We start from the raw sequence: 17,361 nt of genomic DNA, 5'->3' as shown, positions 1-17,361 counted from the left end.
TATATTAAATATGAAAGATAATATAAAATTAATTAACTAATATAAAAAAATCCATTAACATTTTCTCTATACAGTTTTAACAGAGGAAACGATTGCGCGTCAAATCCTGACTATCTATTCTTTATTACTCCTGACCAATCTGACCACCTGACCAATCTGACCACCTGACCAATCACCTCTTCATCAGAAGTTTAGAGTAGAAGAGAGAGAGAGAGAGAGAGAGAGAGAGAGAGACATTGTGCTCACTGATGCTTCAAATACGCTGATTTGCCTGAATATTAGAAAAATGCATGGTACAAGCACATGGATTCTTCCTTGTGTAGAGAGATTTTTCAGTCTATATCTATATCTCTAAAACTGCTCTCTCTATATTGTTTAAAAAAAAATAAAAAAAAAATTATATATATATATATATATATATATATATATATATATATATATATATTATTATTATTGCTGTATATCCATACACTCTTTGTTTCATTCATTATTATTATTTGTATTTTTTATTCATGTTCTTTCTTTCTTTCTTTCTTTCTTTCTTTCTTTCTTTCTTTCTTTCTTTCTTTCTTTCTTTCTTTCTTTCTTTCCATTGTTTGTTCTTTCTATCATTTTTTTCCAATGTTTGTTATTACAATCCCTTCTTTCTTTCTTTCTTTCTTTCTTTCTTTCTTTCTTTCTTTCTTTCTTTCTTTCTTTCTTTCTTTCTTTATTCTTTCCATTGTTTGTTCTTTCTATCATTCTTTCCATTGTTCGTTCTTTTTATGCTTTCTTTCTTTCTTTCTTTCTTTCTTTCTTTCTTTCTTTCTTTCTTTCTTTCTTTCTTTCTTTCTTTCTTTGTGTCCAACACACACACACACACACACACACACACACACACACACAAGCATTGTTTGTATGTATGCAGTGATTATTTAATTAGGGAATATCACAGGTGCATCTCAACAAATTCGAATGTCATCGAAAAGTTTATTTATTTCATTTATTCAACTCAAATTGTGAAACTTGTGTTTTAAATAAATTCAACGCACACAGACTGAAGTAGTTTTAAGTCTCTGGTTCTTTTAATTGTGATGATTTTGGCTCAGATTGAACAAAAACCAACCAATTTCAACAAATTATAATACTTCATAAGACCAATAAAAAATGTTTAGTGAATTTCTGGTCTTCTGGAAAGTATGTTCAGATTTGAATGGTCGTGTCAAGCAGACAAAAATATGAAGCTGATGAACAGGACATGTGGCTTTGTATGGGTACATGACCTACAGATGTTTTTAGGGTGTACTCACTTTTGTTGCAGCTATTAAGACAACAAAAAACACACATTAAAAATGTACACAGTTATATATAATTAATACTATTTATATCGGGGTTTGGGTTCAGAAATGTAACATTTTATGAAACATTGGTGTTAATCTGAATTATTTCGGTCAGTCAGTCACTTAGTGAAACCTTGGAGCTTTTGTGCAGCGTGACACGGAAGTACTCTGATTCGCCTCCTGACCTCATTTCCGGTAAAATGGCCGCCAAAACAATGGCAAGACTGCTTACAATCTCGGAACCAAATTCAAGTCAGGGGTCACAAGTCAAATCACACGAAGGCTGACGGTTGTTTTTGTGAAGTATGGCGTGAGTAATGAGCCTCGGTTCCGGGTGGTGTTTATTTATTTATCAAGTGCGACACTGCTAATTAAAGTTTACAAACTCTACAGGTAGCTTGACCACAGCCGATGCTAACTGAGCCTGAAGCTTAAGAAACCACAGTAGCCTGCTGGTGTATTCTGGACAGCACTAAATGCCCCCTGTGTGCAGCTCAGGAAGCGGGAGAACATGTCCAGTCCAAACGCGAACACACCGGGACTGCCAGCAGGGAGCGGAAACAAAGTGGATCAGGTCATGCAGCCGGTTCTGTTCGAAGTCTTCGGGGAGATGTGGAAGGTGCAGGCTCGGTTAGGACAGGGAGGATCTGCTTCAGTGTACCGGGTCAGCTCTACCAGATCCAGCTGTGCTGCCGTGAAAGAGTTTCTGCTGGACGCCCAGGGTGGAGATTACGGCTTTCTCAAAGAAAGATCCGTCCTGGAGGACATCCAGGGCCACAAAAATATCGGTAAGGCTGCTCCAGTGTGTCTGCAGATTGTTCACAGGCTCAAAACAGGAGATACAGGAAGCGTCAATAAGCGTGTCAGATCTCTGTGTGTGTATATCATTTCATTGGCCAAGACACGCGATGCATGTCTGGAAGATGAGATCAACGTTAACTGATCACTTCTGGGGAAAGTGTTATTGCAGAATACTAATGCAGTGGAGGAAATTTCCAGGTCAAAGAAACTCCAAGAGCATCATCTCTTACTGTGAACGCCTCACTCTCATTTCATGTGCGTGGCATTAACGCAAACAACAACATTAGATAAGATAAGATTGAACTTCCCGAAAGAAATTTTGCCAGATACTGCTTTATATTGGTACGGAAGTCCTAAGCGGCCGGGCGTTATAATCTTTTTTTTCTTTCTTTCTTTTTTCATGATAACGAGTTGTTTTGACATCTCGACTTGTCATAAGGCACGTATGTCTTGTCATAACAAATGCTGTTTTCTCATGATCTCGACATCAACATTGTTTCTTCGTTTCTTCATTGTTTCGTCGCAAAATTATGTTACAGTTCACAGACATTCGACATAATGCAAGCGACAAAGAAATGGTACACTGTTTAATAGTGCAATCGGGAGAAAATCTGAAAACAACACTTTAAGGTGCATTAACAAGCGAAAAACTGGTTCCAAAGTCTCTTAGGGTAAGTGGTAGTCAAGTCGAGAAGCTTTTATTGTCATTTCAACCATATATAGCTGATGCAGTACATAGTGAAATGAAACAACGTTCCTCCAGAACCCTGGTGCTACATAAAATAACAGTCACAGAAACAGAAAAAACACAGGGCCAAGAACTAGTAGAAAAATCCTCGCCATATCAAGTGCATGTGTGCAACTGGTGCAAACAGTGCAAAAAGACAACACAGGACAGTGCAGGGGGACAAAACACAAAATAGCTCCGCCAGTAAACCTGTCGTAACAAAATAAAATAAGGTGCACAGTAGTAGAAAAATGTAAACAATATCGTGCAATTTAGACAAATGGCAGCAACAAAGATAAAGTGAACAGTGGCAAAAAATATGTGGACAGAATATTGTGCGAAAGAACAAATAGCAGTAATCCTGGAAGATGTGCAAAAACGGCATGTAAACATTTTTCAAGACTCTTTTCTGTTTTGGCACCGAGGTGATGAAATGAACTTCTCCTAGATGTACGAACAGCTGAGTCACTGCCGGAGACCTACGTCTTCATGACGGTCTTAAACTAGAACTTATTTTCTCCTGTTTGTTTGATGTTTTTCTGTATAAAATGTGTGGCATAAATTCTCCCAACAGAGTTTTAGGCTGGTTGTATCCTAAATCTGCAACCCATTGAACCAGGGTTGATTTATTCATTGATAGAGTCACTGTGGATGTTTGCTACGTGCCGTAAATGTAAATGGAACTTAAGTGACTGTCCAGAATATTGTAAAGTGAATACAAAGATCATATCATTGCTATCAGATGGACACCCTAACAGACTGTAGATGAAAGTGCATTGATGGATCTTTAATAGATTCGAGCAAAATAAGCAGCAAGTATAAATAAGTGACCTATTTGGGGGGTAAATACTTATGTACTGGACACACATTCCTGTTCATATTCCTTGCCTTTCCCTTCAGTGACGCTGTACGGTGTGTTCACCAATCACAACCCGCTCGGCATAGCGACCCGCTGCTTGCTGCTGGAGCTTCTGGATGTGAGCGTGTCGGAGCTGCTGGTGAGGGGCAGCAGTCAGGGCCAGTCCATGTGGCTGATCCAGCACTGTGCTCGCGATGTCCTGGAGGCGCTGTGTTTCCTGCACAGAGAGGGCTACGTCCACGCCGACCTCAAGCCTCGCAACATTCTCTGGAGCCCTGACGACGAATGCTTCAAGCTCATCGACTTTGGGCTTAGCTTTAAAGAGGGGCATCAGGTGAGGAGGTGGATGTGAACCTGAGCTTTCCTTCAAGCACTGTTTGTTGTGTTTTCAGGACTCTTGATGTTTTGTTTCTGTCTTTTGGATTTGCAATTTGGAAATTGCAAATGATGATCGTAAATCCTGATTTTAGAATCACTGATGCTAAGCTTTAAATTAAGTAAGTGTTAAAATGTTAGTAAACAAATCCTTTATTAGACATATAGTAATACTACACTATACAACCCTCACTTTGGTCCCCTGGAGTGAGAAATTGGCTTTTGAGTCTGTTCTCTCTTAAGGAATCTTATTTCCTGTCCAGGAAGTCAAAATATTCTTCTTTTTTTCTTTTTTTGCATTGGTTGAATGTGTCTGTAGTCTTTTTTTTTGGCATGGTTACTGATCGGAAAGGTCAAGCCCCAGTTTAGCCAAGCTGCCACTTTAATCCTCTGTGCTCAAGGGGGCACTGCATCATGACTGACCTTATGTTCTGACCCCAGCTTCCTGCTGTAAAATACACGAGACACCTAGAAAGCCCCTTTGATACCAATTCAAAACTAAATGTACCATAAGGACCTGTACAAGGACTAGAAGATAGGGGATAATTGGAGAATGGGGGCAGGGCAACACCAAGTGGCCTGTTCGGGTTATGTTTTATTTTCATTCACAAACTGAACAAGAGAAGAACAGCATTTACATTTATGGCATTTGCCTTCATCCAGAGTGACTTAGAGTTAAGAATATAAGAAATAAGGGATCTGAGCAGTTAAAGGTTAAGGGCCTTGCTCAAGGGCCCAGCAGTGGCAGCTTTTTGTTGCTCAACACCTTCTGATCCAGAGTCCAATGCGCTTCGTCCTCCTAATGCCTCAAAACATGATCATCTTGAACAGTGATTTTGGTTTGGCAAACTTTACATCTACTTATGTAGAAAAAATTCTTCTGTACCTTCCCTGTTTTTCATACCATATCATTCATCATGACCACACCTGGAACCTCAGATAGAGTATCAAATCACTCGGCTAACGAAACCTCAGTCTGATTATGTTTTATAATAGAGTTTGTTTACGCTTTTATATGATTTATTCTGTTTCCCAGATTACAAAGAATTGCTATCAGCTTTTGCTAGTTTCAATGTGTTTAAATGTCTTTTTTATGACTTTGATTGTAAAAATGTAATTTAATGTGTTATGGATAATCACTACAGGGATTTACGTTTACATTTATGGCATTTGACAGACCTTAGGTTCATCTCATTCTTACAACTGAGCAGCTTTAGGGCTTAGGGCCTAGCTCAGTGGCCCAGCGTGGTGTGGCTGGGATTTAAACTCACGACCCTTAGATCCAAAGTCTTAATTTCTTAACCACTAAGGCTACCAGCTCCTATTATTTGTTCTAGCGTGAGTAATTTAATTGGAAGTAAGCACTAGGGACCACTGCTTGGTGCCTAGTGCTTACCTGCAATGCAATTAAAACTGTAATAATTTACGTAGAAATTTCAATAAAATTTCAGTGGAGATGTTGAACTTTTGCTGTTCGACATAAATCGGTCAACAAGACAATTAGGCGACACACACATCATTTCATATTTGTGATACTAAACATCTTAGAAATGGTGTGTATAGAAGAAGCACAGGAAAAAGACCAGAATGATCCAGAATTACATTTTTCATTTTCGCTTTATGTGTGAGGTAAAACTAAAAATACATCACCATCGCTTTAATTGTTTGAAAGAAACGTGCCTTTTTTTCAAGTATAGAAGCATTAATTTGTCATTTATTTCAGGATGTGAAATACATCCAGACGGATGGGTACCGTGCCCCCGAGGCTGAGCTGCAGAACTCTCTGGCTCAGGCAGGACTGGAGGGAGATTCGGGCTGTACCACCGCTGTGGATCTGTGGAGTCTGGGTGTCATTCTTCTCGAAATGTTCTCAGGAATCAAACTAAAAGAAACTGTTAAGTCTCAGGAATGGAAGGTGAGTCAGGGCCAGGATGATGTACGTGTAAAGTTACAGCCAGGATCATTTGCTGAACTGAAGGTTTTTTTTTTAGATGTCAGAAAAGTGATTTTGCTTTGTTTGTTGGTATTTTTCTGGTGGTGGAATCTTTTAGGACTTCCTTATTTTCCTCTATAAGATACAACTTAAGTGCTTATTACGGGTGGATTTATTATTTAGGAATTATTATTGATTACTGGTGTATAATTTATTTCAATATAGTACTCGATTTTATTTATTTTTTAATAAATGCATAAATCCATAAATCACTAAATGAATAAATGAATGAGCAGCTTCTATTTTCACACAAGGACACCATGTTTTTCTGCAGGACAACAGCGCTGCAATAGTGGATCATATCTTTTCAAGCAATTCTGTGGTGTACCCTGCTATCCCCGTCTACCATCTGAGAGATCTAATCAAAAGGTAGGCCGTGCCCCAAAAGACTCCAAATCAATAAACCGCCTATAGCCGTGTGATATGACCTCTGTATCTTTTCTCCTTTTCTCTCATCAGCATGCTCCACCACAACCCAAACCGCCGAAGCACCGCCAAAACCGCACTGATCAACCCCTTTTTCAGTATTCCTTTTGGTATGAAAGTTTCGTGTCCGCTTCACAGTGCTTTATTGACAGGTCTGGTAATGAAGGTTGCCAGATAGACTTCTCTGACTCCCGTTTAAACCGTCACCTCAGACCTTTTATCAGTCAGGAACTGATTTTCTGGCATTAGCCTATTGCCGCAAAAAGAGTATGCTATAGCAACAAAATACACATCTATAGGATAATTTATTACCATGCTGCTGTGGACAAATTATATTGTCAGTAAAGCATTTTTCAAGATTGCTGTCATAGGAAAAGAATCAGTGACCGGTAATGTAAAGAAGCATTTAGATTTTTTTTTTAAATACCCACATGCTTCAAAGTATTTCACTCCTTTATCCACAGCATTTAGTTAAAAAAGACACATCGTACTTTATTTATTCATATTTACATTTGACGCCATGCAGGATGCATTAGATTTGTTCAGCGTGTAACTGCGAAGACTTGTGGTGAATAAGAAAACCGCTTTGTTTTCAGCTCCTCACATCGACGACTTGGTTCTGCTGCCGACGCCCGTCCTCAGACTGCTCAACGTAATAGATGACAGTCATTTGCACAATGATGATGAATACGAAGGTGAGTGTTCCTCTCAGATCTTCTGCCAAACTGTTGTGGGAGATGTACAGAGTATCAAATGAAAGAAAAGAAAAAAAAAAAAAGCAAACTGTTACCACAAAGCTGAAGCATTGCAATGCCCCTGTGCACAAAGTGAGCTCCATGAAGATATGTGTTTGGTGAGTAAGATCTTGAGTGTCCTGTTATAGAGCTCTGATCTCATCCCTATTGAACACCTTTGGGATGAATTGGAACGCTGACGGCACCTCCAGGTCTCCTCACCTACATCAGTACCTGCCTTTCGTAACACCCTTGTGGCTGATGAACACAAATATCCATAATCACACTACAAAATCTAGTGGAACATCTTTCCAGAAGAGTGGAGGGAATTAGAAGAGCACATTGAGACTAAATTGTGGAATGCGATTCCCAAAAAGCACATACCAAACTTATGACCAGGTGTCTGCAAATAAAGTGCAGCAATTATTTTATTTTTTTTTACGAATATGATGACAATATTCCACTTTTTGACTTGAATGTAAAACATTTTTTTCATTGATCCATATTTAACATTTCATGTTTTATTTTTTTGTCCTCCACAGATATTATAGAGGATATGAGAGAAGAATGTCAGAAATACGGGACAGTCTTATCGCTGTTGATTCCGAAAGAAAATCCCGGGAAAGGACAGGTAAAGGAGCGTGAGGTCGTCTGTAAATAAACACTGGTTTTTATTAGTGTTTGCGATAAAGCACAGAGATAAGGGTGTCCTTTCCTGCTCGCAGGTCTTCGTTGAGTATGCAAACGCTGGAGACTCCAAAGAAGCCCAGAGGCTGCTGACAGGCCGCACTTTTGATGGCAAATTTGTGGTGGCCACTTTCTACCCGCTGAGTGCCTATAAGAGAGGCTATCTGTATCAGACGGTGCAGTAAGGGGCTCCATACAAACACGTCTGTTCACTATAAAGAGAAAGCTCAGTTGTGTTGTCACAAATATCTCGGATAATCTTTACTATATAAAACTATACATACGCAGATAGTGTGGATGCATATTAATACACAAGCATGTCCTCTTCCATGGCTTGCTAGCATTAATGCAATAAGGAACTGTAATGCTTTAGAGAAAGATGATCACCAAATATATTTGTGCGATATAGAGACTACAACACTGCTTATAGACTATAGATGTATGTTATATACGTCTAAAAATGTTTTGGCTGTTACTGAAAACCACTTCCTCCTTTAGACACATTTCATGCATTTCGGATCTGGATTGTGTCCCGATACGATTTTTTTAGTCTTTAAATAGACAGACTGAAATCTGATGATGGAAATCCGCTCATTCCGTTCAAACGGCACTGATTTTTCGCGCTGTTCGTTTCTGCACACGTCGCGGTCAACACCAATCTGCATTTATGCGATTCATTTTCATTCAGGATATGATCCCAATTAGGGTTACAAAAAGTCCAGGAATTTTTAAGACTGGAGACTTTGCATGGGAATTAATGGGAATAAACCAGAAAGCTACAAAATTCCAGGTTGACCAAAAATAGGCGTCTTTAATGTATTTAAAAAAAATCTTGAAAACATCCAGATCCAATTTCAGTCGAATTTCTACCCTGTACATTCACCAATCACATGCACACAGCACTCTTAATGCAGGGCCACTGAGACCACGCCCCCTACATGTACAACATGCAACAAAATTATACAAACAATTAAATTAAAATCGATGGCATTAAAAAAAAAACCTGTATAAATTTGCATGCATGTCAGATTATGACCAAACTAAATATTTATGTTTGTAAATGATAGCATCAATATAAATTTCCCCAAAATTTCTAATTAATTCTGATAAATTCACATAAATGTCTGGTAAGTTTCCCACTTGGTATATTTCCAAAATTCCCAAGATGAAGTTCCCATGGAAAGTTTCTGGAAATTTATCCGGAGTTTTCACCCCTTTGCAACCCTAATCCTAATACACTTAAAACTTTTTATTTGTATATATATTTTGGTGGTTGTCTGAAATCTATAAGTCTGATAAGACTGCAAATATTTATGGTTTCTTGGCCAAAAAAACAAACAAACATCCTAATGCTTGCAAACTGTAGAAGTTGAAACATTTCAGCCTACTTTAAAAAGAAATGAAACACTTCGCCAGACAGCACAAACGCCACGGAGACGAGGAAGTCTTCTCTATTCACTAGGATTTCGAAGAAGTACGATGTGCAGAGGAACTTTTTGAAAGCGTCATATCCATTTTTACTCTTTTGGTGTAGAACTCGCACATTAGTCTGGATATCCGTTTGAGGACTGGGAAATCTCTTATGGTTTGATTTGTGAAAGAAAACACCAGACGTGATCTGGGGGGGTCAAACAAAAACATGGAATCAGGATGCCAAGATTTCAGGAAAACTGTTGTTTTTTTTGTTTTTTTTCCCACTAAAAGTATGCAATTTTTTTTTTACGTGCATTATAGATCATATAGGATCCAGTTGAACAAATGCATCGGTCAAAATGGTCCAAATAATCTCTAAAACCTCCCTAGCTACATGCAGTTGAGATACAGATATAAACGAACTAATATATGCACTCTGAAATCATTTACTCAAAAAAAACAAAAAAAATGTGCCTTCAAATGCAATTTTCCCTTTTTTTGATTTCAGAACATATTTTTAGTTCAGCTGCTCCGTACAGTTCGCTCACCTTCACGTTTGTGCGTTTGCTGTGAATAATCACACTGAACCTGCGAAAGCTTCTGAGCTTCAAAGATTTTATTCTGCTCTCTGTGTAGCAGCTCTTCACTGTGGTGCTTTGATATTGGTCTACACATGTTGTGTATGCTGTATTCACAGTGTTGCTCCACTACAGTAGCATGATGTGTGGTTTTTCTGTTTTTTTATTAACATCGTAAGCCAGGTTACTCTGGGTGGATACACGCTCTGAATACAGGTTTTTCCTCATTTTTCATTTCGCTGTCATTTTTAATCTGGTTTTATTCATTCGAGTTGTTTTTATAGTATATACAGTATATATACTTGTACTCATTATGGTACTTAAGCGCATTAACGAAAGTCACAATCAGGGATTTTTAGTATGGCATATGGGTAGGTCTGGCACTGAAATTGTTTAAGTTTTTTTTTTTTTTTTTCCAAATATAAGGAAGATCCTAGTATCATGTCCTGGAAAAGAAAATGGTCTTAAGCTCGTTTTGTAATAAACATCGACCATTTCCAAGGAAAAAAAAATGTACATGGCAGATACCTGATTGTGAGTTTTTTTTTTCCCCCACTCTATAGTAGCTATAAAGGTTTGCATTGTTTTATTGAAGCTGTTATAAGCTCTGCTCAGCATGCATATGCAATTTGACTTTGACCCCCATGAGTTTGCGTTCGCTTACAGAGCGAGATAAAGTAGTTTAGTCTTCCAGGCAGTTGTTTGCAGAGATTGTAATTAAGGAAGTGTATAAAAAAAATATACCCAAAAATGTTTTTTATTTTTTTATTTATTTTTTTATAAAAGACGTCTAAAGGTTGCACAGTGCTACTGATTGACGTGTGTTTTGAACAGGAATGCAGAACAGACAGGTAGTAACACATGCGTCTTTCTGGTCTTCGTTTTTATTTTTGAGGAGTTTTACTCATGAGTTATTCTCGGAGCTAACACATTTACTCTGAGGTGGCTGTAGTGGTGGATAATAATACTGTTTGTAGTGCTAGTTAGCTAGTATGGTGCATTTATATACTCGTTTGTCTTTGTATATATTAATAATTTAACATTACACTGTCACTCATTTGTGACTTGAATACAAATCGACTTACAGTTGAGGTGGAACACAAGTGAACAGAAGAAGAGACTTTATTTGTCAGATATACATTACAGCACAGTGAATTTCTTTTCTTAGCATATCCCAATGATTTTTTTTTTTTTAGAAAGCTGGGGTCAGAGTGCCTTACTCAATGCACAATGCTGACCTTCCGATCAGTAACCCAGAGCCGTAACCAATGACCTACCACCTCCCCAGTTCATGGGTTTGCCTACACCATGGCAGCTTGATGCTGCTGGGATTTGATAGTGGAATTTTTCTAGAAGTAACCTAAAGCTTTAATTATTGAGCTGCCTTGTAGCATATTATGTTTAAAAGTCACTGGCCAAGATTTTATTCTATTTTGATTGCTTCTTGCATTACACACAAAAGACAATGAACACTGACTCAATTTCTTTTAATTACGAAGTGACAGTATATCGTTTTCGCAAACTCGCCAATTTATTCGGCATGCAGGATAAGTTTTATCCAATTATTGAAGGAAATTCTAATTTTTTTTTTTTTCTTTTATATTAGATTACAATGCAAGAGTTATAGGTTTCCTCACATCTCCAGGAACCTCTCTAACACATGGCTCACCTCGCTCCTCTAGCATGTTATACACAGCTAACTAACACATCTGGCTGCTGAATAGACAGCCAATAAATACCAGCTTAAACAAAAATTTCACAGAATCCCAGACTGCTGATTTTTCTTTAACGTACCAAATAAACCCCTGAATTAACAAAACTAAAAACACTGTGACTCTACAAAAAAAAAAAAAAAAAAGCTTAGTCAGTCGGTGCTTCCTATGAACTCGTTTGATCTGATCTGCCTTGCTATTTCTGCTATGAATACGGCGTATTTGCGGTCGGACCGGGTTACAGAGCTGTGATCTCATTTATCACGGAGAGCTAACAAAAGAAAGAAGGTGCGCCTTGGTTTTACGCCACACGATTATGACAAAAGCGTTACAAAAATAGTCCTGCGTGTACAGAATGCTGAAAGGTGTGTCCGGGTGTGTCCTGTTGCTGAGCTCTGTAATGAATCTGATTGTATTTTTTAACAAGCACGTTTTAATTATGGCATTTATCCAGACTAACAATTAATTAACACATTTTTATTACTGAAAGTGAAGGAAATTATTTAATCTCCCAGCATTGGCAGCTGGGGAGTGCTGGGATTTAAAATCACAACCTTCTGATCAGTAATGTTATTTAAGCTCGGGGGGGATAAAACATGCCGATCCTTCCTTATGCCTTCAGGCTATTTAAGAGATTTGGCGTTTTAGTAGACTATGCTAATGACTCTTGATTGCTCAAAAGGTATTTAGTCATGTGATCTCTGGTAGTAGGATTGGTGACAATGTTTATACGAATGCCCTTGTCCACTGCATATGAAGTTTTCTTTATTGTGATGTTTATTTGCCATTGAAGGAATGAGTCTCCTGTGTTGGCGCTTGGTAACAGACAGGTGTGAAGCTGTATCGGGAACGTTTTCAGGATGGAGAATGGCTGTCGGATTTCTCAGCGATGTAACGTGCAGCACTGTTTTGTCATATTAAATTAAAATATAATTAAATGAGGCTGGTCAGGGAATGACTATAGCTGTTCAGGGTTCAGAAGGAACAAAACTCCTCAGTACATGTTGCTTTGTACCAGGCTGCAGCACATCATGCAAAATCGTTGATGACGACTAAAAGCATGCCCCATTTTTTACTTTGTATTGCATACTAAAAGCATGTGTGATGGACATCCTTGTATTTTCAAGAAAGCGAAGAAGGACATGAGCTCGCCCGTTCTCTGGAACAGCCTTAAGTTCTTTAAATAATCACTTACCAGCACATTATTAATCATCAGCCTGGATGTTCTTAGAGATAGTGTTACACCAGCCTGGGGTATGGGTATGGGTATGGGTATGCGTATGGGTGTTACGTGAGTCAGTGGGTGTGAAATCCAGAATGCGGTTTTCTCAACAAGCATTAAGTTTTGATAAAAAGTATTTGCCCCTAAGCAGGAAACCTAATATCTTATATGTCATGTTGTTGTAGCCGATACTTTGAATCGGAATCTATATATACATGTAATACATCAATGGTAAATAATTAGCCGTGTTGGCACATTTTTTGTTTTTCTTTTATCAATAAAAAAAAAAACTAATTGCCAAATGATGAAAAAAGCACATCTCTGCATTCTCTGAGAAATTCCACACTTTGTGAAAAAGTGCCAAAAACCTGCCCCCAACTGACTTTCCAAGACTCATACCCCCCCCCCCAAAAAAAAAAAAAAACAAACAAACAAAAAGACACAAGTTTGCTGTGTGTTTATGCATGCATTACATAAACGCAGCTGCTTTCCTTACAAAAGGCCATAAACCGAAATTAAGAAAGAGTGAGTCTTTCTTATGATCTATGATCTTCCACAAAGGCCTTTGTGGAAAAAGACAGCGCACAGGGTGACACCGCACCCATCTGGAGGATTAGAAATATAATTTACTGAAGGACCTCCCTGTCTCACTCACATCAAACGCAGTTCGGGCTTGACAGCAGCCATCTGCTTTCCTCTACGTGGGTTCAGTTTAGTCCATGTTGTCGGTTTGTACGTGGAACCCGGAGCTGCTTCATATTTCCCATTTGTATTTGATTAAAAACGACGTGTGTAATGATGTGATCAGCGAGTGGAATATCGCTGCTGACTGACAGATCAATGCGAAACAGTGGATTTAGTCTAGACGAGATGACGTAGTGTAAAGCTTTTAGAAATGATTATTGCTGTGTTTATAGAGTTTATGGATTCTACAGCTGAAAGTGCTGAGCAGGGAAGATTTAAACAGGAAATATAAAACAGCTGAACTTTATTTTTGTATTATCCCCTAGAAACTTTATACATTGTTTAACTCTCACTACATCTAAATACCGATTGATATTATACACTGCAGTGATATTCCTAGTATACACTTTTGCTCAATATCTGAGACTATTTGCATTCATGTGATTAGAAACAGAAGGTATTGGGCATGATAAATTTATTGTACAAAAGGTCAGATTTCCTTGTGCCTTATTCCTTCCTTTAAAACACGTTCAGATGACACGTAGACGGATTTGCGTTAATTCATCTGGCTTTGGTTAAACCTCTCCAGGCCAGCTCGAGTGTACAGATTAAAGCTAAATATTGCATATAAATAAAATCTATTAAATCTGAATGAAATTCATGGAAATATTGCCAATTTTCATTTACCATATTTTTCGGACTATAAGCCGATACTTTTTTCCCCACTTTTTGAACCCCGTGGCTTAAACAACGAAGCGGCTAATTTATGAATTTTTCCTGGGTTTTTCCCGGTTTCACAAACTTCAAGCCCAAAAAACTGAACCCTATAACATTAGACCAATGACATTTCTGAACGGAAACGAAAAAAAAACGCACCTCACCTGTGTTCTGAGCTGCACGGCTTCGGGAAAATTTTTATTTTTTTTTTTAAATGCACGACGATGCCAAAAGATAAACTCCTGAGAGAAATAGTTGTGAAAGGAAGGAAGAAGACAGTGAACAATGACTTTCTTGGTCGGCTACTCTTTAGATACAAGCCGTTGTAACGCGTTGAGTCTGGGTGAAGGGAGAGCTCACTGACTCCAGTTGCAACAGAAATCATATAAGCACAGACAGGTTTCCAAAACTCGTGCTTTTTTATTTTTCTTGGCAACAGCGTTTCGGGTTAGTCAAAGAAACTTAGAAATGAGCATCAGAAAATAATAAGGACATATTCCTCGGTCTTGCACACATGCAGCAATACCAGAAAATGCAGTGGCATGTTATTCCCAAAATGCCGCTATGCTCCTAAAGGAAGCGCAACATATTTCACCCGTTACACCGTGTAACAGACACTGTCTTTCATTAAAGCCTGTGTAAAGTTCATTAGTTTCAGTGTAGACAGTGTAGCTTATTTATGTTCAAAATAAAAATCTTTGTAAAATTCAATGGGTGCGGCTTATATATGGGTGCGCTTTATAGTCGGAAATAAATTGTTTCTCATAATTCAGTTGAATCGAATTTTCACATTTAACCACAAAAAACATTTGAGTTTTTTGTTTTTCACAAAAAACATTTGAGTTTTTTGTTCTTTGACTTTCGCGTCCTGCCGTGAAGAACGTGTAAAAAAAATTTTACGCGTTTGATCGGCTATCACGTGTTCGTGCTGTGAATTTAAGTTTATTTTTTCGAAAATGGCACAACCAGATTGTTGTGATTGTTCCAGCTGTCCCACTTTCATAGTGAGCAAATGGTCCATTCGTTGTATAGTAGAGCAGCAAATGACGTTTTATTTTGAACATTTATAAGAGAAACAATATATATTTTCCTCGTATAAAAATGTGCTCGAAGGATACGTCGTTCACTAAAAGGTAAAACGAGAACGCTGACTGAGATCGTTCACGTTAATGAAATACTGCAGAAATTATACATTCAACCTCATGTGATCCAGAGCCTCCGTGTGTGTGTGTGTCTGTGTGATTACCTATTTATACACTTTTATACTTGTTATACACTAAAACTCATTTTATGAATTCTATTAGAATGGCAAACTCAAAAGATTGTAATACTACACAGTATAAAATGATGAATATTTGAGTTTTGCTCAGAATTTATAGGAGAAAATCAGTAATGTCTGCTGAAAATATTTCACCGAAGGTAACTGACATCCATAACCCAAACCCAGTTACTAATAACACAAGCTTTCATATAAGTCTTTACAGCGAGAGTCCTCTATCAGAGCTGTTTTAATAAATAAATAAAACATTATTATGAATTATTTAAATATTCTAACACCAATTTTGAAAACATGGAAAAATCGATTTGACAAATTATGCAAATTATTGTAATTATACAAATGATGGTCTCCATACCATTTATATGGAAAAGTCCAAATGATTATATGAAAGATCTTAGGGTTTCCATACAGTATATACACTGTATGAACTAAGGTAACAACAATGGTGTTAGAAAAGTCACACAGACACTGAAAACAGATGTCCTGGAATAGTATTTCTCGAAATAAACTCACAGGCTTTGTCGATGTGTCGTGTTACACATCAATAGGTTCATCATCGTTATCAGTTCTTTACCGAGTCCTTGAGCTTCTGTGTGTTTTGACAATCATGATCTCACCCTGCCTTTCAGTTTTCCACCACCTACCTTACTATATATACTGCTGTGTGGTGTAAGAACCTAATGCTATAAAAGATGTGTTGATTATGAATGTCAAAAAATATGTTTGATGATGTCTGACTTGGGCTTGGTTTCCTAAAAGTACAGTAGCACAAAATTTATTTCAAAGAAATCTTTTGTTTATTGGCAAATCTACATTTTATTTCTATCATAAAGAAATGAATACGTGAAGTATTTCCCTATTGTCACATGTCCCGCTTGAAGCTACAGTATATTTGGAGGAAACTTGTTCCATAAGCAGGTACTTAAACTCATGTGTGTCCAGGACTTTGTATTGAACGAGTGATGCTCCTGTTTCTCCAAATAAAATCTCTCAAACTCCTCCATAGGTGTTGTGTGTTTACTGGAATTGATATATTCAGCCAAGGCCCTGAATGCAGCAGAATTATTTTGTGTGCGATCTTATCAAGAATAATCAAATACGATCCTAATTAATTTGGAGCTGCACCGCTAATTTTACCGACGTTCAACGATTTCTTCATTTTCACAATAATTAATCATGTTCAGTTGAGAATTGCTTGAGCTTGGCCTTTACAATAGTTATGCACATTTTTCTCCTATTGAATACACAAGTCTGACTGAATGTGTTGTCTTGTTCGTTTATTTTAATGGTGAACAACAGAAGCACATGCAAGGCCAATGACAGGTTTGTAATAATGCCCTTGTTCTCTCATACAGGAGGGAAATGCTACCTCAGTGACTTTGAGTTATAACAAACTACAGTCTATAGGCCAAAAATCATTCAGCGAGTGTCAGTGCTGTGGAGAGAAATTTCCTGTTGATAAGGACAGAGGAGAACAGCATGAGTGCTTTAAAGGGAAAGGAAGGTAACTTGAATAACCACCCTTTACAAACATGGTAAGCAGAAATGTATACAATGTGCCTAGGTTAATAGAACATCCTTACTGATTTAATAAACGGTCGAAAATGGCCGGCTCTCACCTATAAACCGCCTTTTAAACAATACCAGAGACATATTTAGAAATTTGAGTTTTAAATATATACTTTACTCACATCATATCTGTATTTGATTAATATGGTTAATCATAGGTAAATCATGTAAACACTGTATATCCTGCACTTGCTGATATTGCACTCTGGTTAGACCCAAACTGCATTTCCTTTTCCTTGTACTTATACATGTGTAATGACAAAGTT

The 17,361-nt window shown here is 37.7% G+C and overlaps 1 protein-coding gene and 1 long non-coding RNA gene across 2 annotated transcripts; one reads left to right on the top strand and one right to left on the bottom strand.

The window, feature by feature from the left end:
• Nucleotides 1-1,519: 1,519 nt before the first annotated feature.
• uhmk1 (U2AF homology motif (UHM) kinase 1) lies at nucleotides 1,520-10,653 on the top strand. Its single transcript, XM_083567544.1, has 9 exons — nucleotides 1,520-1,629; nucleotides 1,713-2,107; nucleotides 3,748-4,040; nucleotides 5,805-5,996; nucleotides 6,349-6,443; nucleotides 6,534-6,610; nucleotides 7,097-7,195; nucleotides 7,777-7,865; nucleotides 7,960-10,653. The coding sequence occupies exons 2-9, from the start codon at nucleotides 1,831-1,833 to the stop codon at nucleotides 8,104-8,106; spliced, it is 1,269 nt and encodes a 422-aa protein (XP_083423670.1). The 5' UTR covers nucleotides 1,520-1,629; nucleotides 1,713-1,830; the 3' UTR covers nucleotides 8,107-10,653.
• LOC310740857 lies at nucleotides 8,746-12,872 on the bottom strand. Its single transcript, XR_014537775.1, has 2 exons — nucleotides 8,958-12,872; nucleotides 8,746-8,924 (listed from the first exon to the last, which is right to left on the bottom strand). It is a non-coding gene; the product is annotated as an uncharacterized lncRNA (long non-coding RNA).
• Between the last annotated feature and the right edge of the window lie 4,489 nt (nucleotides 12,873-17,361).

The sequence above is a fragment of the Silurus aristotelis genome, assembly GCF_946808225.1.
Source record: "Silurus aristotelis genome assembly, chromosome: 2".
Lineage (NCBI taxonomy): Eukaryota > Metazoa > Chordata > Actinopteri > Siluriformes > Siluridae > Silurus > Silurus aristotelis.
The sequence above is the reverse complement of the archived record's forward strand: the minus strand, read 5'-3'. Positions and strand labels throughout refer to the sequence as shown.

What these genes read in the sequence shown, in the direction of transcription:
- uhmk1 (XM_083567544.1), top strand. Translation starts at nt 1,831, where the DNA reads ATGTCCAGTCCAAACGCGAACACACCGGGACTGCCAGCAGGGAGCGGA. An exon ending in TTAAGTCTCAGGAATGGAAG is followed by an intron (nt 5,997 to 6,348) that starts GTGAGTCAGGGC and finishes GTTTTTCTGCAG; the next exon opens with GACAACAGCGCTGCAATAGT. An exon ending in AAAATCCCGGGAAAGGACAG is followed by an intron (nt 7,866 to 7,959) that starts GTAAAGGAGCGT and finishes TCCTGCTCGCAG; the next exon opens with GTCTTCGTTGAGTATGCAAA.